At 44.8% G+C, this 22,684-nt stretch overlaps 2 protein-coding genes across 2 annotated transcripts; both read left to right on the forward strand.

Moving 5' to 3' along the window:
* Positions 1-1,118: 1,118 nt before the first annotated feature.
* Positions 1,119-5,805, forward strand: tbr1b (T-box brain transcription factor 1b). Its single transcript, XM_052083159.1, has 6 exons — positions 1,119-1,912; positions 2,009-2,163; positions 2,986-3,107; positions 3,205-3,363; positions 3,450-3,511; positions 4,873-5,805. The coding sequence occupies exons 1-6, from the start codon at positions 1,200-1,202 to the stop codon at positions 5,690-5,692; spliced, it is 2,031 nt and encodes a 676-aa protein (XP_051939119.1). The 5' UTR covers positions 1,119-1,199; the 3' UTR covers positions 5,693-5,805.
* Positions 5,806-6,226: 421 nt separating this feature from the next.
* On the forward strand, positions 6,227-22,665 carry LOC127612193 (sodium-driven chloride bicarbonate exchanger-like). Its single transcript, XM_052083157.1, has 26 exons — positions 6,227-7,891; positions 8,721-8,822; positions 9,648-9,689; positions 10,993-11,074; positions 11,501-11,653; positions 11,979-12,117; positions 12,638-12,798; positions 12,918-13,103; positions 13,214-13,302; positions 15,015-15,172; positions 15,256-15,343; positions 16,077-16,223; positions 16,346-16,446; positions 16,960-17,134; positions 17,417-17,550; positions 17,642-17,887; positions 18,036-18,141; positions 18,824-18,985; positions 19,310-19,423; positions 19,500-19,661; positions 19,840-20,091; positions 20,722-20,790; positions 20,990-21,163; positions 21,286-21,405; positions 21,491-21,555; positions 21,739-22,665. Exons 2-26 carry the CDS (start codon positions 8,775-8,777, stop codon positions 21,812-21,814), a joined length of 3,249 nt encoding a protein of 1,082 aa, XP_051939117.1. The 5' UTR covers positions 6,227-7,891; positions 8,721-8,774; the 3' UTR covers positions 21,815-22,665.
* Positions 22,666-22,684: the final 19 nt, after the last annotated feature.

Genomic DNA, 22,684 nt, shown 5'->3' on the forward strand with positions numbered 1-22,684 from the left:
TGCAATGGCTCATAACTTCAGCCCCCTATGAAATATTAAGCAGTCCCGGGACTCATAAACACATCTTCAGTGGGACGCCGTGATTTCACGCTATATCACAAACATTTTAAGGCATCCTGTGCACTAAGCTGTCATGGACTGTCTGTCATTGATGTGAATAATAAATCCCCTCGTGTCCTCCACAGACATACTTTGGCACTCATGGCACATAAATAATGTGGGTAAAATAGCTAAACACTGAGATTAATAACCAACACTACAGCAACAGTTATGTCTAAAATAATGCAATTATGGCTAAAGAAAAATGAAAGCAACATCCAAATAACCCTGATAAGTGTGTGTGTGTGTGGGGGGGGGGGGTAAAACCAGCCCAATTCTTTGGAGTTGTTTTGTGGGTTATTCATTTGATCCATTTTTGGGGGGTTTAAATTAATAACCCAAATAATTGGAGATTCCAGGAGGCAAGTGGTTTCCTGTGATTAAATGAATAGCCCAAATTTTTGTTCCTCCCTTTTTTACCCAGTTTGGGGTCTTTTTGACCCAATTGTTTTTACAGTGCAGGAGTTCCTATCCTTACACCCTTAAAACGGTCGGGTTGAAAACAAAGCGATTTTGTAAAACAAAACAAAAAAAAGACAGGCCCGCTACTTTGGGTTATTTTTCAGCAACCCAATTTGTATAAAACAACCTTGAAAGGTGGGTCAAATTGACCCATACAGTGGATATTTTTGACCCGATTTGTACTCTCTAAATTCAATTGGGTCACATGAAATAACCCACAAAATAACCCAGCCAAAGTGGATTGTTTTGTGCTTTATTTATTTCACACACGTTTTTAATTAAGTAAATAACCTAAAAGGTTTATTTGACCCAATTCGATTTTTGTTTTTTTTTTAACCCAAATGTCTTTAGAGGGCTATCAAATGCAGCCTTCCATGATCATGATCTTCATGCAGTTTTTCACTGATATGTGTTATTCGTGCTGACCAGTCCTTACCTTCACTGTACTTGCCTCACTTTTAATTAAGAGGTGCCCGGTTCAAGCAGCCAATCAGCGCGCCGGTTTCATTAGAGGCAGCGATGAATCGATTCCACGTCGTCAACCTTTTGAAGCACCGCTGCGTTGCATTGTGGGCGACGTATGCAAATACTAACAAATATAAAGAAAGAGAGACACCGGGGATCTGATAGGTTGAGTTATGCAAGTGCAGCTCTCGCCTCAGCCAAGTGACCCGGCCGGCAAGCGCGTGCACGCGAGCAGCGCACCGCCGCGCTGCGATGGAATGGGCGCGCACCGTTCGTCCATCATCTCAAAGCACGCGGAGGGAAGTTCGCCCGTGAAAAAAAGCCCCAGGGAAATGACGAATGAGTCGGAGGCAGACACTTTCCCCGAGCCCAAGGACGCGCACGGGGGCAAACTCTCCCCTCCCGGCGGTTGTGCGCACGGAGACGCCGACGCCCGTCGTCACGGTCACACCCTCCATGGAGCAGGCGCGGGAGACAAGTGCAACTTTTCTCCATCCGCGCAGCCTCCGCCGTCCGCCTCCGCAGGAGCCATGTTCCCTTACCCGAGCCAGCACGCCGCCTTCTCCATCGGCAGTCCCGGCCGCTACGTGGGCCACCACCCGGTGCTGGCCAACGGAGCCTACAACGGCCTGTTGAGCAACTCGTCGGCGGCTCAGGGCTACCCGCCGCCGCCGCCGCCACCGCCGCCGCCTCCGCCGCCCGCCGCCGGCTACCCCTACGCGCAGCAGTACGGGACCGGGTACCAGGCAGGCGCCTTCTACCAGTTCTCCCCCGCACAGGCTGCCGGCTTGGTGCCGGGGAAGGCGCAGGTGTATCTGTGCAACAGGGCCCTGTGGCTCAAGTTCCACAGGCACCAGACCGAGATGATCATCACCAAACAGGGACGGTGAGGAGCTCTTGATTTCAAAATGTTGTCAGCCAAAAACAACAACAACAAATCACTTTGTTTGTTTTTTTTCACGCGGCGGTTTTTCTGTTCTAGGAGGATGTTCCCGTTTTTAAGCTTCAACATTTCAGGCCTGGACCCAACTGCTCACTACAACATTTTTGTGGATGTTATCCTGGCGGATCCAAATCATTGGCGGTTCCAGGGAGGCAAGTGGGTGCCCTGCGGAAAAGCCGACACCAACGTCGTAGGTAATGGCCTCAAAGAATTCCTTTTCTTACATTATTTTTTTTTCTCGATACAGAAAAATAAATGTCTAAATATTGAACACGACAAAAAAAATCCAAACCTTTATTTGATGAATATCATCAATGTCTAGAAATATAATTATAATGAGTTATTTTAACATTGCAGTCAAATAACGTAATGTAAAAATGGATGAAAACAATGCAGGAAAAAAATAATTTTCCATTTTGTCAATGTAACTGTTCTCATCAATATAGTTTGCACGCGGAACTTAATAACACCCCAATACTATTCGATTTAAATGCATTGGATTGAATTAAAATGTTTTCAACCGAACAATACACCCGAACAATACATACAAACGTGTAAAATATTTTTTATTTTACTCACACCACTTTTCTTCCATTGCTCAATTTGAACTGACGCCCTCAGAGGTCCAAATATAGGTACATAATACACGTTGGTAAAATTAATATTATCATTTTCCAATTCAAATTTGTCCGCTTGCAGTCAGCATTTTTCTTCTGCTTCTCAGTTTTATTCGCGTGAGAATCAAAACAATGTTCTTTATTATTATGATGCTTGTGTGAACAGCTACAACGCAAATTTGGATCAATAAACAGTGATAGTAAATAGAACTATTCGTCATGTTAAAAAAAAGTGATGATAAAGATGATTAAAAAAATTGCACCGTTAGTATTCCACAATAAATCGCATACCTCCTTTAAAATTAATCCGAAACTGAAAATTATCATCTTTTTTTTAATCTCCGATTGCATGAATTGGCTCTCGATTGAATTTTCGAAAACCTCTTTTTATGTCACTAGGAAATCGTGTTTACATGCACCCGGACTCGCCGAACACGGGTGCGCACTGGATGCGACAGGAGATTTCTTTCGGCAAATTAAAGCTGACAAACAATAAAGGGGCGTCCAACAACACGGGACAGGTGAGGCCGTTATCCTGACATGATTTCAGTGCATTTATTTCTTTTTTTTTCTCGTCATCGCGTATAGCAAACGTCTGTCGCACGCTTTTTTGTGCAGATGGTGGTCCTGCAGTCTCTGCACAAGTACCAGCCGAGGCTCCACGTGGTGGAAGTGAACGAGGACGGCACGGAGGAATGCGGCCAGCCGGGCCGAGTGCAGACGTTCACCTTCGTCGAGACGCAGTTCATCGCCGTCACCGCCTACCAGAACACCGACGTAAGAGCGCCGATTCCCCCCAAAAAATCAAACACCATTCATCTTGATTTACATTTCTATACCGGTGCGACGTTTCCCTCCAACAGATTACGCAATTGAAGATTGACCACAACCCTTTTGCCAAAGGATTTCGGGACAACTATGACACGTAAGATTCGCAACTAATCTTGTTGAAAATTACAGTCCGTTTTAAGTGGCAGATCGGCCGCCATTTTGATGCAAACGGTTCTTATTTATAGGAATGATTGTAATCATCGGATTTGTTTTTCCACTAGACCGATAAAATATTTGATATTTAACACGATTTATTGAGGTGCCATTAACAGTTCTCCACGCTGATATGTATTGATCTGGCGTGTACCTAATCAAGTGGCCAGTGGTGGTGGCGATTAAGATTTTTGCGCTAAATTTTTATTTGCACTATTTTCTGGGGGGTGTGGGGGGGATTGGACGTTGTATGTGAAGGCAAAATAATATAAAAAGCCCAGTTGACAAATGACTGATAAAATATTCAATGTAATCGCACTTAAAGTATTGATCGTAGCTGAGTGGATATTGTGTAATGACAATCATAATTATGATGATTTTATAGATCATAACAATATGGATAAATAGTGTTCAATTATTAAACGATATGAAAATAACACCGCTTCTACAACTAAACGAATAATAATATCATCCGTCCATTTTCTAATTCGTCACGAGGGTTGTGGGCGTGCTGGAGCCTATCTCAGCTGTCTTCGGGCAGTAGGCGGGGGGACACCCTGAACTGGTTGCCAGCCAGTCGCAGGGCACAAATAGAAAAAGAACCATCCACACTCACAATCATGCATTCGGACAATTTAGAGTGTTTAAACTGGCCTGTATGTTTTTTTGGAACGTGTGGGGGGGGGGGGGGGGGGGGGACGCAGTACCCGAGAAAACCCACGCAGGCACCGGGAGCAAACTACACACGATACCATATTAAAAAAAAGATTCAGAAAAGAAGTCGCTAATGGTTTAGTCGTTCACTCACCTGACTTGTGTGCGGGCAGCGAGGCAACGGTTCCACTCAGACAGTATGAACTTGGTTGTTTGTCTCCATATGTGCCGTGGTCCTGACTGGCGACCAGTTCAGGATAAGCGGTGTTGAAAATGGATGAATTGAAAATGAATGAAATCATATCAATTAAATCAAAATCATATCAATTTTGATTTAATTGATTTAATCATATCAATTAAATCAAAATGATCAATTCAATTATAACGATGTGACTCGTACACGATTTTTAAAAATGTGTATTCGTATTATAAGAATCAAAAATAGTAAATACGTATTTAAAAATTATAATAATAAAATTATTATTATTATGACATCATTTCTGCTTTTGTGTCAAGTCAACTTTATTGTCAAGTTGTGTGTGGCTGCACCTCGTGAGGTGTCCATTGCATCCATTCCACGTGTTGCACGTTGGAGCCCGCAGCAGCCGCCTTGTGTGGTCATTTTGCTTGGACGTGTTTGTTTTCCAGTGTGTACACAGGCTGCGACATCGACCGCCTCACTCCATCTCCGGGCGAGTCCCCCCGCTCGCAGCTCATGGCCGGGCCCCGCTACGCCATGCACTCCCCCTTCCTCCAGGAGCAGTTCGTCAGCTCCTACGCCAAATCTCGATTTCATCCCGGCGTTGCGGCGGCGGCTGCTGGCGCCGACCGCGGCCTTCCCCTCGGCAACAGCTTGCAGAGCGACGAGCCCCCCGTGGGCGGCGCCCCGCAGCGCTGGTTCGTCTCCCCTGCCAACAACCGACTGGACTTCGCCGCCTCGGCGTACGAGGCCGCCGACTTCGCCGGCAACGCCGCCACCCTGCTGTCGTATGCCGCGGCCGGCGTCAAGGCGCTGCCCTTGCCCGCGGCGGGTTGCTCCAACCGGGCGCTCGGCTATTACGCGGACCCTTCCGGGTGGGGGGGACGCACTCCACCGCAGTACTGCGGGGGAGTCGGCGGCAAAGCGACCTCCGTGTTCCCCTGCTGGCCCCCCAACTCCATCGGGGGGAGGAGCAACTGCCTGACCGAAGAGGGCGACTCCGTCCCAACGCAGCGCTCGCCTGTCGCCTCGGAAGAGGCCAAGCCCAAAGACGTGACCTCCGAGTCGGGGTGGATCGAGACGCCGTCGTCCATCAAGTCGATCGATTCCAGCGACTCGGGCATTTTCGATGCGGTCAAGCGGAGGCGGATGTCCCCCTCCTCCACCCCGGTTCCGGACACTGCGTCCCCGCTCAAGGCTGACCTCCTGAGGGAGGACAAGACCTGCTCCAAGGACATCGGCTACTACAGCTTTTACTCCACCAGCTAAATCTATCTATCTATCTATCTATCTATCTATCTATCTATCTATCTATCTATCTATCTATCTATCTATCTATCTATCTATCTATCTATCTATCTATCTATCTATCTATCTATCTATCTATCTATCTATCTATCTATCTATCTATCTATCTATCTATCTATCTATCTATCTATCTATCTATCTATCTATCTATCTATCTATCTATCTATCTATCTATCTATCTATCTATCTATCTATCTATCTATCTATCTATCTATCTATCTATCTATCTATCTATCTATCTATCTATCTATCTATCTATCTATCTATCTATCTATCTATCTATCTATCTATCTATCTATCTATCTATCTATCTATCTATCTATCTATCTATCTATCTATCTATCTATCTATCTATCTATCTATCTATCTATCTATCTATCTATCTATCTATCTATCTATCTATCTATCTATCTATCTATCTATCTATCTATCTATCTATCTATCTATCTATCTATCTATCTATCTATCTATCTATCTATCTATCTATCTATCTATCTATCTATCTATCTATCTATCTATCTATCTATCTATCTATCTATCTATCTATCTATCTATCTATCTATCTATCTATCTATCTATCTATCTATCTATCTATCTATCTATCTGTCACCTAGGGAATGAACAAGAGTGTGAAATTGTGACAGTTCACATCCACTGTTAATAGCCAAAAAGTGTACATTATCCACCATTCACGTCTTACAATCAGGGCCTCTGTAAATAGGAATATAATTTATATATATTAATATTGATTATTGGTGATAGTGATTGGATGTACCCTCCAAATACACTATGTAGTGTCGAAATTAACAAAAGTTCTGTCAATTAGCCTTAAGTGATATTGATCTCTCTATGTATTCACACAGTATATACACATATTGAGAGTTATGGACATGACATGTTTTTGTGTAGCAAAACACTCATATTTTGTACCTAATCCAAAAACCGTAGGCTGCCAAATGTTTCTGATATTATGCGGATCACTGCTACATTCGTGATACGTACTTGAAAACAACTTATATGTATTATATATGTATGTAATGTGATTTTTAAATGCAGGCTCTTTTTGTTGTTGTGAAAAGAGTAGATGCTATTGGAATGTCATAGAAGCAGAATAAATTATGTTAGGCTACTACCAGGTTATGTATAAAATGTGTTAGCAAATTACGTTTCAGTATAGTGTCCCTGAATACATCATCAATCTAAGACGCTCCTTATTAGTTAGAAAACGATTTTGAAGGGCCAGTATCTACCAAAGTGATCTTGTGATTATGGGTGGCTCCAAAATTTGGCCAAAAAAAAAAACAAAAAATTAACAGGCGTAATTTATGAAACCCTGAAAGTGTCAAGATGTGACACCTAGATAACGAAAGTGTGAATGCAGAACACTATTCTTCAAATTTTAAATAATTTTAAATACTGTATATATTTTTTTCTTGGCAACAACATGTGCCTCATCTAAACATTTTATTACTAAACACGTACAGATTCAATATTGCATTTGTGCAATAATAATTAAGCATAATAATCCACCGCTTTTCAACATCTCAAGGGGCTGCCGTTTTCTTTCGAATTAAGGGCGACAGAAACTGACGTCACAAGACCAATGCGCTCATTTTACGAACATAACGGTGAGCCCGTTTTCTGGTTCTGGTCACGTGATGTTCGGAAAGCGAGCCGTAGAACTTTGACGTCACTTTCCGTTGACAGCAGGTGACCGTACGGCAGAAAATGGCAGCTCCCCTGAGATGGATATATATAAAATGGGGGTACATTGAACATATCATTGTAAACGAAACTTTGACTTGACTTCTGCTGTGCAGCGTTTTTGTTCCCGAACAGTTTTTCTGTGCCTCAGGAGAGTTTGTAATGTCAACTTTTAAATACTGTACTTTGTGTGTTCTCGCAGTGTGCGGGGCTGGCTTTTCTCTGATAAGTGATGCTTCAACTGCTTATGTAATTGCAAGCAGTGTGTTAGAACTGCTTTCAATGTGGATTTAGTTGCTATTTTGATGTCAGTGTGATACTCGGTGGCTTCTGTGTATGTGTACAAGATTGAGGGAAGCGGCAATCAATGGAGCAGAAGTTCCCAGGATCAAACGGCAGATGGCGACAGTTACACCAATGTTGCTGGGCTTCTTTGGCACGGAGCACCAATAACAGGTCAGTTCTGGGTCAGGCAAATGTCTTACACAGTCGTTTCGATCCAATATATTTGCAGCAATACTGCATTTGCAGCATTTGAGGACTAGCGCATTTTTTATCCTATTTGGATTTCTGATGGTCACAATAGATGAGTGGTTGCTTGTCTGTTTCACACTTGAGAAGTCTGGATTCAAATCTGTGCTTACAGTGGTTAACAGTTGTGTTCAAATGTTACTTCAAAAAAGGTTCTGTGTGAGACACTTCCACGTAGCATGGGCGGGCTACTTCCGTTTTTGTCGTTTTCAAATAAAATGGGGCAAAGGCATATCTTTTACCTGAGTACTGGTTGAAAGTTTGGTTACAATTATGACATATAGGGGGCAGTCCTTTTATTGCAGTCAGAACATTTCCTGATTTGTCAACACAAAACCGTGCCAACTCCCGAGAAACTAGCTTTCACCTCCTGCAAAACATCCCAGAAAGTGAGGTCCAGGGATTAATAGAAGATTTTGAATGTTAAATTGCTATTGCCCTAAGATAGTTTAAAAAGATAAAGATAGTTTCCAAAAATGAAATTAGCCCACTCCAGTTCTCAGGGACTCAGATTACTTATATTCTAGTTGTGGGAAATTTTGTTGAAATGCTAATGAATCTGATCTCATTACTGGGAGTCTAAAAACTTGTGTTGGATAAAAATAATCAGGCATTTTGAGCTGATTTTTGAAACCGTAGATGCGCAGGAATGAAAGGAATAACTAACTAGTCAACATGACCATGTGACCGCCTTGGACTTTCTCTCTTGCTTGCTACCCCTCCATTCACTGGATTACACGCCGGCTGGGCTCAGCATCATCATCTTCATCCTCATCGTCATCTCCATCGCCACCCACGACACTGCAGCATGGACACGGAGGACCAGGGACGACACATGGAGCCTCTGCTACCCGCTGTAAGCATTCCTTTTTATCTTTTTAATGGAAACTATCAGGACGTCACAGCACAATTTGTAACCAAATACAAAGGTGGAGAAAATGAATAGGAAACTCATGGGTTTTGTTTTGTGCGATTTAATTCAAGTTGGGGAAATAAAGCTTTATTTTGAGACAATTTTTATTACATTTGCTCTATTATTGTTTTCATTAAAAAAATATTTAATCCCATATAAAGTATTCCTTCATTTGCAGCACATAGGGAACGATACAGTAGTTCCCCACCAGATGGTGCTGTTTTATTTTTTTGCAACAGGTATTTTATTTTATTTTGCAACAGGCAAGAAACTTGTCTCATAATTTTTGCACTGATTTCTTGAGACTAATTTCCGAGCAAGCTATCCCCCACCCCCCTGCCAGTTAGAAATTCTGCTAAACAATGAGTAAGAAAGTAAAACTGCAACATTCAACTTTATGCACTGACATTTAATTTATATTTAAGTCCCCTATGGGTCCATCTAGTTCATGAACTCTCGGTCAGTCCTGTTTGATCATTTTGATGGAGATTTGTTGTCATCAGCTCTTTGCCATTTACATCCAAGCAGCTTTTTCCCCCCCATTTGGCCCAAGGTTTTAAGCGCCTGGCTTTTTGGCTGCTGAGCTTCTGTGCGCTTTTCCGGAGCTGTATATTTGTATGTGTGTGTGTGTGGGGGGGGGGGGCTTTGGCCACAAACAACAAGGTTATCTAAAAATAGCATTTTACACTTAATCTGTCATGTGAAACTAAAATAAATTATGGCAAAAATCTAGCCTTAAACTAACAATCGGATTGGTTTGTCTTGCAGGTCACCTCCCCCTTTGGCTCATCTGTTGGCCGTAGAAGTTTGGTGAGTAAAATTGTCATCTTTTACCAGTTCTGTTTTAGCAAGAACTAATGAGCTAATGAATAGCATTGGTGTCATGGTGGTACAACTCTTTAAGGAATGGATATCTGAACAAAACCAGTATAGCAAAAGATGAAGACAGATAATACAACGATGCTCACAGGTATATGTTCTTTATCGTCTGCAAAGAACGACTAATGTTGCATCTTACTGAAGAGAGTGACTGTCTCCATGTGATGTATAGGACTGTATTAGACTCCCCTCAGATGGCCTGGACGTGTACCCCAGGAACTGCACAATGTCCATTGAATTGAAACATAAATAAATAAATAAATAAATAAATGCATAAATAAAAAATGGATATTTTTACTGTCCTACGTACTTGTGGTGCTGACCCCTCTTGCTATTTTCATTAAAGGGAGCTAATATGTGTACTGTATTTTTATACAGGCAGTGTTATCTGTCTATGTACGATTTATTTGTAAACAGATTAACATTAAACTGTCCAGCCGGCCAGGCAACCGCAGTTTGAAAAAAAAAAAAGTTCATTATGGAAATGCCTCGATAGTCAGCAGTGGATCAAGATGGCTCGGGAGGAGGAGGGTGGGGATTGCTGACACCCAGCAGCAGGCTTTAAGGATTAAAAATCCCTTCTGCATTAAATTGCATTGATGAACAAACGTATAGTTAAGGTTGAGGAAAATGCGCTTAGGACAGTTTCGTGCCTTGATTGGATCGACAGGAAATGATGTCGTCCAATGAGTTTGGGGTTCATTCATTCATTCATCTTCCGAGCCGCTTGATCCTCACTAGGGTCGCGGGGGGTGCTGGAGCCTATCCCAGCTGTCTCCGGGCAGTAGGCGGGGGACACCCTGAATCGGTTGCCAGCCAATCGCAGGGCACACAGAGACGAACAACCATCCGCACTCACACTCACACCTAGGGACAATTTTTAGACCGTCCAATCAGCCTGCCACGCATGTTTTTGGAATGTGGGAGGAAACCGGAGCACCCGGAGAAAACCCACGCAGGCCCGGGGAGAACATGCAAACTCCACACAGGGAGGCCGGAGCTGGAATCGAACCCGGTACCTCTGCACTGTGAAGCCGACGTGCTAACCACTGGACTACCGTTTGGGGTTTCCAAAGTTATTTCCGCTGTTACACAGATCACGGATTAGTTGGATTAGGAATGCCGCCCTTTATTTCGCTCACATTGTTGAGTAAACATTCATTCATTTTAGCCGTGGCTATATGGATATTATTAACTATTTGTTTCCCATGTCTTGAATGTGTGTGATTATTAGAGGAGTGATGTTGAAGCTGTAGTGGACAGAGGAGGAACACGCTCGCAGCAAAGCACCAACTTCGAACCAGAAGATCTTGAAGGTAGCGCACAACACTTCAAACATTGGCTTCACAGTCTAATTACATCCAACACATTAATACCATGATTGAAATGCTCACTTATTAGCTTTTCATAGATTTAAAAAAAGTTTTTTAGGGTGCGTATATCCGATCCTGGTTCAATTTGGTTTCATAACAGGTTCCCGTCATGTCGTATAATCACATTGATAGCTTGAACCGTCCACTTCATTAAAATGCTCAGGAATGAACCCAAATCCGTCATTAATACAGGAATACATCATTTAATGGAGTATGGCAAAGAGGCTGTGCTCATCCATGATGAATATCTGTAAAGCGCCTCAACGCCGGATGTACGTACACACAGATGAATGCACACACTCTTGTACACACGCTCGCGTGGATATTCCTCTCGATGGTCCTTCTAACCCTGCCGGAACGTCTTCCCAGGCCACAGGACTCTGTACATCGGGGTTCACGTCCCATTGGGCAGCACCAGACAGCGTAGCCATCGCAGGCACCGTCACCATGGTAACAAACACAAACGGAGGAGCAGGGAACGGGCGCTCCCATTGGTGGAGGGGCGAGAGTCTCCTATCTACGGTACGAATGACCCCGAATCCCTTTTTTGTTTTTATTTCACTTGTAGATGCACTTTATGGCCAAACGATATTGAGATTCGTTCACTTTACTCAAAGGGAAATAATAATCAACGAATCGTAATTTCTTATTTGGCCATTGAATTGAACAAGATAAATTTGTCATATGAATTAATTTAAGCCATAATAGTACTGATCTTAATTAAAAAAAAGAACCAAATCTTGTTCAATTTTAACTCCTTAGAGGTTTGATGGTTTGGTGTCCCGTTACTTTTGTCCATATAGCGTTTGGGGTTTGATCACTCACTGTCATTTTCGTCATTTGACAGACACTCCCTCCCAGAGAGTTCAGTTCCTCCTCGGGATGGAAGACGAGGATGAGGAGCACATTCCCCACGACCTCTTTACGGAGATGGACGAGATCTTCGTGAGGGCGGGCGAGGATTCTGAATGGAAGGAGAGCGCCAGGTAGCGACGGCATTTTCTGGAGTCTTTATCCTCCCGATGGTCACGGGAGAGCTCGAACTTGTCCCAGCTGACTTTGGACGAGACCTCGAGTGCTCACCAGCCAATCACAGGGCACGTAGAGACAAACCTTTCACACTCATGCTCGTATCGATGGACAATTTTAAGTCTTCGGTGAAGCTAGCTCGCATTCTTTTGAAATTTGGGAAGCAACGGGCCGAAACTGAACTCGAAAACTCTACGCAGGAGGGCCAAGATTCGAACCCGATTGCATATAAATGCCTGAAGATGACACCAAAGCACTACGACGTGGAATGAAGCCTTTTTCAAAATTGCTTCACATTGCGCATTTCTCCACAAAAACGGAGACATGCTGTATTTACAGCTAAGCCCCGACAAAAGGCAATACGTTGTTCCGCTAAATGAGTCGATTTGAGAGAAGGAGCTATCAAAGCGAGATGTGTGGCGCGCGAGCAGATGGCGCGTGGTTTCCCCTTCTTTATCCGCGCGGCTGTCGTGGCAGGTGGCTGAAGTTTGAGGAGGACGTGGAGGACGGAGGAGAGCGATGGAGTAAACCCTACGTGGCCACGCTGTCGCTGCACAGCCTGTTCGAGCTGCGCAGCTGCATCATCAACGGCACCGTGCTGCTCGACATGAGGGCCGGCGCCATCGAGGAAATCGCAGGTATAGTCCCGGTCCGCATACGCAACAGTTAAAGACACGGGCAGTCAACCCTCTGTAGTTTATCGGGAAAAGGAATAGGAAGAAAAAAAAACAACGTAGATTTCACTTTGTTTACGTAGATATGGTACTGGACCACCAGGAGCTGCACTCGCCACTGGGCGACGAGCTCCGAAAGAAAGTGCGTGAAGCGCTGTTGAAGCGACATCATCACCAGAGCCAGAAGAAGCTGACCAATCGCTTGCCCATCGTGCGCTCGCTCGCAGACATGGGCCGTCGGACGTCGGACGTCCACCTGGACAAGAACGGTGAGGGCGACTCTTGACGCCTCTCCCCGTCTGCCACAGATTAGTCGTTTGAAACACTCCCCGGATCGATTTTTTCAGGGAGACTCATCGGTTCTTTCTGTCTTATCCAGGTCAGATGACCTCTTCCCAGTTTCATTTAGCAGGTCCAGATGGAAAAGGGGACCTCACCAGAGAAAATAGCTCTGTGGACTTAAGCAAGGTACACTCAGGACATTGAAACAGTGGTCAAACAAATCTTATAATTTCACCTAAAAATAGTCCACTCTCTTTAACAAGTTAACGAATGTATCATGTGAAAGGCTAACAGAAGTCTGGATGTTACAGTAAGAAGAACCGCTACTCTAAAACTCAAAACATTAGTTGAATTGCGCAACCGAAAATGTTAGTGATTGAAATTTTGAGTCCACCAAAGGTTGTTGTTGTTGTTGTTGTTTTTTTATACCGTGAACAAACAATGCATCTAAATACTCCAAGTTATTGTATACACTGCATTCGCCGACTATTTCTCGACTTCAGTTGGGGACTTCCTCTGCCTCCTCGTTCTTGCTCTTAGGCCGCAACTGATCCAGTTGCCTTCGGTACAGTGCTACACTGTATAAATTCCTTAACAACATCTTAAAAATCTGCAACGACATCCTATCAGGAAAAAAAAAAAAAGATAATTCCCGATGCAATACAATGCAATTGTCCATCACCAAGCATTGCTGGTATTGATGGAATCATGCACCTTCTGATGACTGTATTCCGCGTTTATTATTATAACTTTCCGTATATTATAATTTTAATGCATTTATGGCTTGTCCTTGGAAGCATGGAATATATATATTTAATATGGATTAGGATTATGACCAAATAGACATTGACGGGAATGAATGCACAACAGAAGCCCATAGGAAAGTCAAAGACAAAAATAAAAAAAATCCCTGTTAAAAGCTTATCCACATAATGTACAGTACATGAGTGTGCCCTTTACACTAGGTCAGGGTTTGGTCATAATGTGCTTGTCTGTACGTGAATTTTATCTTTGCATAAAGCGATCATCCTCGACATCATAAAATTTCTTGCATAATAGTCCACAATGCATTACAAAACATTCGAGATTGTTTTGCTGCTTTATGAGCCCAATGAGGGGAACAAACAACACTCGAGTTACTGCTTGTTACTGCCACATAATTCTCGCTGAAAAATCAACACCTTCACTCTGCCAACATTTGTTGTTATTTCCAAGGCATTGAAAACTAGACAGCAGATTATTAAAAAAAAAACAACGAAAAACATCTTAATGGTGCTCTTGTGAAAGAAACCATGTTTGTGATATTAAGTACATGCATCCTCAAAGAACATATCTTAGATAGATGGTCCAAAATAGCTGTTTATGCTCAACGTGAGGATTAACTCTAAAATGTGGCCGAAGATTCATATGGAACGCCATTTTCGTGTGATTTGTCACTAATCTTCGATAATGTTCTATTTTAAGCCACATCATCAGAGCATTTTAGTGTGATTCTGGGTTTTGAAACGCATACCCCAATTCCAATGAAGTTGGGATGCTGTGTAAAACGTAAATAAAAGCAGAATGCAATGATTTGCAAATCCTTTTTAACCTATATCGAATTAAAGACACCGCAAAGCCGGGGTATTTCATGTTTAATTCAACACTGCCCTAATATCACTTTGCAAGGGAAGGATATGCTTCGAAAAACTGCACAAGAAGTAAATAAAGAAGAGGACTTGCACAGTGCCTTGTGGGACACCCTGTATAATTGCTGAGCATATCTTTACCATCACCGATGCACCAATGTTCTGTCAATATAGGAGAAGAAATTTTAAGTGTCCCTTTGATCTTTCTGAATGTGGCCTTTGGTAGGAAGACTTCGGACAAGCCTTTCTCGACTGCGGTTCCTTTTTCAGATGGACCTTCATTTTATGAAGAAGATCCCACCGGGCGCTGAGGCGTGCAACGTGTTAATAGGAGAGTTGGACTTTCTCAAGAAGCCCGTGGTGGCTTTTGTGCGTCTCTCACCAGCCGTTCTTCTTAGCGGATTGGCTGAGGTCCCCATTGCCACGAGGTTAGCAGCGTAAAAACGTCACCGGAACCCCATCTGAGCTCCAGTCAATGCGATGTTTTTTTTTTTTTTCTCTCGGATGTTAGGTTTCTGTTTATTCTCCTGGGACCCGTTGGAAGAGACCCTCAGTATCATGAGATCGGCAGGTCCATCGCTACGCTCATGACAGACGAGGTAGGGAAGCCGATGGAAGCTGAGGCTCCTGGTTTGCACACCAGCCAACCAAGCAGCCGACCGCACGGCATGTTTGCATGAATTCACAGTTGAACAGAAGTGAACAAGCTCCCAAAGCGATGGAACATTTCTCAGCATGTCGCGCAGCTCAGAGCTTTTATGACAAGCTTTTTGGGGATTAGTCATCCCATTCTGCCCAGGATTTAGGCTGTTGTCCATCATCAGAGAGGAAAATATGGCTTTGACGGACTTGAAACCCTTTAATTCATGACTGGTTGTTAAAAAAAAAGGGGGGGGGGACTTTTAAGGGCATGAGACGTTTTGGTAAGTGAACTGGAACGGAGGTCAATAAGGGATCACAGATGACATGTGCAGTACTGTCCTCTTAACTCAGTCAGTACCAGCCAATTCTGAACCAAGTCTGAAAAGACATTTAGAAACGTCTTTGGGAGTGAATGAGTTTTAACAAGACGAGCTATGACAAGAAAGAAATGAGACTCGACTCACTACTTGCCTGACATCTCATCGCCATTCTGCTGTATTGTCCACTGACACGCCGGTACCTTGATTTACCGATGTGGCCAATTGATGCTTATCCGTTTCATAACTCAATGTCTTCTCGAACAGGAAACACAGATTGAGAGAAGTGAATGAAATTGTAACATAATAATGTAGGACAATGACATGGAGTTCATAACCTCTCGCCATCGGATATTTTATTTTATTTTTTTAGGTTTTCCACGACGTCGCATATAAAGCGAAGGACCGAAATGATCTGATCGCCGGGATTGACGAATTTCTCGACCAAGTAACTGTCTTGCCCCCAGGAGAGTGGGATCCATCCATTAGAATAGAACCACCCAAGAATGTACCTTCTCAGGTAAGTGTTTTTTTTTTGGGGTGGGGGTGAGGGGTGGGGGGTGTTTCCAATAGGCAACATGGATGTTGAGCTGGAAACATTTTCTAGCTCCTACGAACGCAGCGGATGTGTTTGTTGAACAGGAGAAGAGGAAGAAAAATACCAATCTCCCGAACGACATAGCCGAGTCTAACGAAGAGGAGCATGAAAGCCACGGAGGTCCTGAACTGCAGCGCACGGGGAAGTAAGTCAGTCAAGGACAGCTCATCTTGCTGGATTGTAGCTTTCTTTTTTTTTTTTCTACTCTAAATATTACGGGGCGGCCCGGTAGTCCAGTGGTTAGCACGTCGGCTTCACAGTGCAGAGGTACCGGGTTCGATTCCAGCTCCGGCCTCCCTGTGTGGAGTTTGCATGTTCTCCCCGGGTCTGCGTGGGTTTTCTCCGGGTGCTCCGGTTTCCTCCCACATTCCAAAAACATGCGTGGCAGGCTGATTGAACACTCTAAATTGTCCCTAGGTGTGGGTGTGAGCGTGGGTGGTTGTTCGTCTCTGTGTGCCCTGTGATTGGCTGGCAACCAATTCAGGGTGTCCCCCGCCTACTGCCCGGAGACAGCTGGGATAGGCTCCAGCACCCCCTGCGACCCTAATGAGGATCAAGCGGTTCGGAAGATGAATGAATGAATGAATAAATATCACAGCATTTGAGAAACATTTCATATCAATATCAGCACGTTCTTTTTGTTTTTTTTTTCCCCCAGATGGTTTGGTGGTCTCATTCTCGACATCAAGCGCAAAGCCCCCCACTACCTGTCCGACTACACGGATGCATTCAGTTTGCAGTGTGTGGCCTCTTTCCTGTTCCTCTATTGTGCCTGCATGTCCCCCGTCATCACCTTTGGAGGACTTCTGGGCGAGGCGACTGAAGGACGCATAGTAAAGCACTCGCCATTTTGATCTCTGTGTACTACGATGATGCGCAGCGCTATAGATGGACAGTTGACCACACGTCTTTCATCGACTTTTGTGTTTGATTAAAAAAAAAAAAATGTTAGTCTGGCACGTCACTGTCAAAAATGTACTGTACTTCCAATTAAGTCTTTGTTGTCAATTTTATGCTAAACGGAGTAACTTGTTCTTTCACTTTTCAAGGCGATTGTGGAAACACTGTTTGTATTTGATAACTTCCGTGACGCTGTCTTTTTTTCTTCTCCCAAGAGTGCAATTGAGTCGCTGTTTGGTGCCTCATTGACGGGAATCGCCTACTCCTTGTTTGCCGGGCAGCCGCTCACCATTCTGGGCAGCACTGGGCCAGTGCTCGTTTTTGAGAAGATACTCTTCAAATTCTGCAAGTACGTTTGGATTCACCTTCATACGCACGCCGCGTTTGCCTTTTCACTTCCGAACCACAAAATGAGATTTTGGCCCCTTTTGTGCCGGCAGGGAGTACGGCCTGTCCTATCTGTCGCTGAGGACCTGCATCGGCTTGTGGACGGCGTTCCTCTGCATCGCGCTGGTGGCCACAGACGCCAGCGCCCTGGTGTGCTACATCACTCGTTTTACGGAGGAAGCCTTCGCCTCGCTCATCTGCATCATCTTCATTTACGAGGCCTTGGAGAAACTGGTCTACTTGGGAGACTACTATCCCTTTAACAAGAACAACAACCTGGACAAGCTCTCTTTGTACTCGTAGGTGGACGGCTACTCTCACACAAACTCTCGCATCCAAACAGAATGAACAGCGTCGTTACGGGGGAAACTTCTTGGGAGGACTTGGAAATCCGGGACACAGATGTGGGATTATTGTGACGCCCAGATGTTTTATGTGCTTCCACAGATGTTCATGCGTTGAGCCTTCTGACCCCACCAACGGCACCCTGAAGTACTGGGAGTTCAATAACATCACTGTGTCTGAGATCTACTGGGAAGCGTTGGAGGTCAAGGTACAAGTTTGCAAAAAAAAAATTAAAAAAAAACACCCAATGCTGAAGTTACAAAAATGCGCATTTCTATTTTTTTCCACCTTAAAGTGGCATGCTCTCCCAGATTGAGAACAGAGGAGATTAAGGGCATGTGGGCAGGATTATATAGGATTATTCACTGCAAATCACCACCAAAAAGGGTCGGGGTTTTTTTTTGTTTGTTTGTTTTTTAACCGTTTCCCGCGGACATGCCGGCACGTGGAAGCTTCCAAATCATTCATTCATTCATTCATCTTCCGAGCCACTTGATCCTCACTAGGGTCGCGGGGGGTGCTGGAGCCCATCCCAGCTGTCTCCGGGCAGCAGGCGGGGGGACACCCTGAATCGGTCGCCAGCCAATCACAGGGCACACAGAGACGAACAACCATCCACACCCACACCCACACCTAGGGACAATTTAGAGTGTTCAATCAGCCTGCCACGCATGTTTTTGGAATGTGGGAGGAAACCGGAGCACCCGGAGAAAACCCACGCAGGCCCGGGGAGAACATGCAAACTCCACACAGGGAGGCCGGAGCTGGAATCGAACCCGGTACCTCTGCACTGTGAAGCCCACGTGCTAACCACTGGACTACCGGGCCGCCAGCTTCCAAATCATTGCTAATCATAACATCCTCCTTGATCTACATTTTGCTTTTTGCAGGATTGCATTGAAAAGCGCGGCGAGTTCGTGGGCAGCGCCTGCGGGCCCAACGGACCGTACGTCCCCGACGTTCTCTTCTGGTGCGTCATTCTCTTCTTTTCCACCGTCTTCATGTCGTCTTTCCTTAAGGAGTTCCGGTTCAGCAGTTACTTCCCCACAAAGGTATATAACACGTCATGGAAAAGGAGGGTCAACGCGTGAATTCTTCTTTGCTTTTGAACGCATGATGTGAGATGATGTGAGATGGTGCAATGATGCTTCCTGCTGGATTCTTGCCAGTACTACAACACTCGATCCAGTTGTCCCAAAAATAAAAGAAACACATCATCGTTTCAGATCGAGCTCGCCGTTACGCTGAATGTAATTGTTGTAATTCAAGGGAGCCGTGTGCTTGCTTCTCTTCAGCTTCGATATGTGTACAAAGGTGCGTCTAAGTGACACGTATGATAGATTTTCGTCTTGTTTTTGAAAATATCCTCCGATCAGGTGAGGTCCATCGTGAGTGACTTTGCTGTTTTCATCACCATCTTCACCATGGTCCTGGTTGACTACTCCTTAGGGATCCCCTCTCCGAAACTGAAAGTTCCAAGTGTGTTTAAGGTGAGTCGGGGCTGCTTGCTCAGACCACCCAAGATGTTTGCGCTGCCTCACGTCCAACCGATGTTCACGATTCAAGCCGACCAGAGATGATCGAGGCTGGTTCATCAACCCGCTGGGGCCAAACCCCTGGTGGACGGTGGTCATCACGCTGTTTCCAGCTCTGCTGTGCACCATTCTCATCTTCATGGACCAGCAGATTACAGCCGTCATCATAAACAGGAAGGAGCACAAGCTCAAGGTACTTTCGCTGCCTTTGCTACTGATTACATGACGTGTTTCGCTTGCATGCACATATGCGGACAATTGGGACACATCTGAGCATTCTCGCATACTGTGTTGAAATCAAAGTGTGAGTTAGAGAAGCGAAAAGCCGGTTAAGAGTTTGAAATTTTTTTGGGGGGACGTGTGCCTTGTAGAAAGGCTGCGGCTACCACCTGGATCTGTTCATGGTGGGTCTGATGCTGGGCGTCTGCTCGCTGATGGGCCTGCCGTGGTTCGTGGCGGCCACCGTCCTCTCCATCACGCACGTCAACAGCCTCAAGCTGGAGTCGCGGTGCTCGGCGCCCGGCGAGCAGCCCAAGTTTCTGGGCATCAGGGAGCAGCGCTTCACCGGCCTCATGATCTTCGTCCTCATGGGCTGCTCCGTCTTCATGACGTCCGTGCTCAAGGTCGCACAGACATTTTCTGGACAATAATATGCGTTATGCAGAATTTTTCACTTCCCTTACCTTCAGTATTTAGAAGTATGTATCCCTAACTTTCATTCATTCATTCATCTTCTGTACCGCTTGATCCTCACTAGGGTCGCGGGGGGTGCTGGAGCCCATCCCAGCCGTCTTCGGGCAGTAGGCGGGGGACACCCTGAATCGGTTGCCAGCCAATCGCAGGGCACACATAGACGAACAACCATCCACGCTCACACTCACACCTAGGGACAATTTAGAGTGTTCAATTAGCCTGCCACGCATATTTTTGGAATGTGGGAGGAAACCGGAGCACCCGGAGAAAACCCACACAAGCCCGGGGAGAACATGCAAACTCCACACAGGGAGGCCGGAGCTGGAATCGAACCCGGTACCTCTGCACTGTGAAGCCGACGTGCTAACCACTGGACTACCGGGCCGCCCTCCCTAACATTCAGAATTAGAAAAAAAAACATATCATGCATTCATCTTTAATTATGATATGATTTTTTTCTTTGGGGGGGGTACCTTTTGCATTGTATGAAACCAAATTGTGTAAGTGTACCTCAAGCAGTGCTCCCTGACCGTTCATAATGTGTTTTTGTGGTCCTTCAGTTCATTCCCATGCCCGTGTTGTACGGCGTGTTTCTCTATATGGGCGCGTCGTCCCTCCGAGGAATACAGGTACACCAATTTGCCATGTCGGTTTTGTTGTAGAGGAATTTCACTGTAGTTTCCGGATTATTATTATTTTTTTAATTGATCATCAACGTCGGCTCAGTGTTTACATCTAAATGGGGGCAATAAGTTGTTCGTTGGCCGCCGGTGGGCTACCTGTCCTAGTTGCGTATCCTCTCACACAGCTTGTTGTGCTGCTCCCCAGTTCTTTGACCGTCTCACACTGTTCGGCATGCCAGCCAAGCACCAGCCGGATTTCATCTACCTGCGTCACGTACCCCTGAGGAAGGTGCATCTGTTCACTTTCATCCAGCTCAGCTGTTTGATTCTTCTCTGGGTCATCAAGACTTCCAAGGCCGCCATCGTCTTCCCCATGATGGTGAGTCAGCTCACGTTGACGCAAGCAGTCTACACCGCCGTCTAAGCTCTTCCTGTCAATCATTTTGACCGTTTCCCTCGGTGCGGCGCCATCTTGAGCATCTTGATGTTGCTCCCCCTCAGGTGCTGGCTCTGGTGTTCATCAGGAAACTGTTGGACTTCATCTTCTCAAAGAGAGAGCTGAGCTGGTTGGACGACCTCATGCCAGAGAGCAAGAAAAAGAAGCTGGAGGACGCCGAGGAGGTTGCGGCATTTGCTTCGTTTTTCCTGCGCGCCGAATGCGAATTGTTTTACTCCTCAATCAGGGTTCCATTCTTTCAATCTTCAGGAGGAAGAGCAGAGTATCCTCGCTGAGGACGAAGGCGCAGTGCAGGTGCCCTTGGAGGAATGCAAGTAAGCATTATCCGCCCGTTACACGTCATCCGTTTATGGCTAACTTCTCGGGATTTATGGAATCTTATCGCACCCGACGTATCGAGATGGGTATTGTATTGTCTTTTACTGGGTTGTGATACCCCCCCACTAATGATTACCCCCCCCCACCACGTGTGTCGCTTCATCCCTCGTCTTCCGCAGAGGGTTACCCATCATCAACATCACGGACGAGATGTCCAAAGGTTCTTTTGGAAACACTTGGAACGCCACAAGCTAGGACCTTTGCAAAGACGTCAACGCGTGTTTTTACGGTAAGCGCTTGAGAATGGCGCGTCGAGCTTCAGTTATTCCTCGTCATCTGAAAAATTAAACTTGTGCGTTCCAACACACGGGAAAACATTTCATTTATGAATACTAACACATTTGCAGTTCACGTGTGAACATAAAACAACAGGAAGTACATTTCCTCGGAATTTCCAATGCACTTTTTACATGTTAATTTAGCATCTGATTTCCTACGCTGTCAGGTGAACATTTTGCCGGTCCCAAATACATCCCCCCGCCAACCCCCCGTCATTCAAAAGTGTCATGAGGAAAAACTAAGTACGGTAACTACTACTGTGTCAGTGTTTTTTTTTTTTTTTGTAATTATGATCCCATCATACATGTAACGTGTGTCATTGGAAAACCGTCTGAAGCCACGTGAGTAAGGCTCATTGTCTCACGTTTAACACTTTGTCGAGGTCAAGCCGGGCCTTCTAAATCGAGCACTTTGTATTTCTTTTGTACTATGCTTCTGTTCTTTGCTCCTAGTCGTCTTCAGACTTATTGATTTAAAAGGGAGAAAAGCCGTCGTGCAATAACAAAGTGATGACATCGGTTACCGTGTGCGCACACGATTGTAACTTGTCATAACTTCTCATCCCTCAATGATATTTTATGTGGTTTACTTGATATATAATCGCAACATCGATCCAATAATTTCATCCCGAAGAATGTAAATAATCCTTTGGTATCGTTTCATGTTGCTGTATGGCTTTTGTGTCTACAATTGTGCAATATAAATCACTGATCGTCAGCTGTGTCTGCACTTGTTACTACCATCCATAAACTATTGATCAAGCATGACTCGATAATATTTGGTGTC

Source organism: Hippocampus zosterae, chromosome 12 (genome assembly GCF_025434085.1).
Source record: "Hippocampus zosterae strain Florida chromosome 12, ASM2543408v3, whole genome shotgun sequence".
Lineage (NCBI taxonomy): Eukaryota > Metazoa > Chordata > Actinopteri > Syngnathiformes > Syngnathidae > Hippocampus > Hippocampus zosterae.

Bases quoted from the DNA above. Each gene is read 5' to 3' on its own strand.
- tbr1b (XM_052083159.1), top strand. From the start codon at position 1,200: ATGCAAGTGCAGCTCTCGCCTCAGCCAAGTGACCCGGCCGGCAAGCGC. The intron at 3,108-3,204 runs GTGAGGCCGTTA...TTTTTTGTGCAG, and splicing joins CGTCCAACAACACGGGACAG to ATGGTGGTCCTGCAGTCTCT. The intron at 3,512-4,872 runs GTAAGATTCGCA...TTTGTTTTCCAG, and splicing joins TTTCGGGACAACTATGACAC to TGTGTACACAGGCTGCGACA.
- LOC127612193 (XM_052083157.1), top strand. From the start codon at position 8,775: ATGGACACGGAGGACCAGGGACGACACATGGAGCCTCTGCTACCCGCT. The intron at 17,551-17,641 runs GTACGTTTGGAT...TTGTGCCGGCAG, and splicing joins ATACTCTTCAAATTCTGCAA to GGAGTACGGCCTGTCCTATC. The intron at 17,888-18,035 runs GTAGGTGGACGG...GTGCTTCCACAG, and splicing joins GACAAGCTCTCTTTGTACTC to ATGTTCATGCGTTGAGCCTT.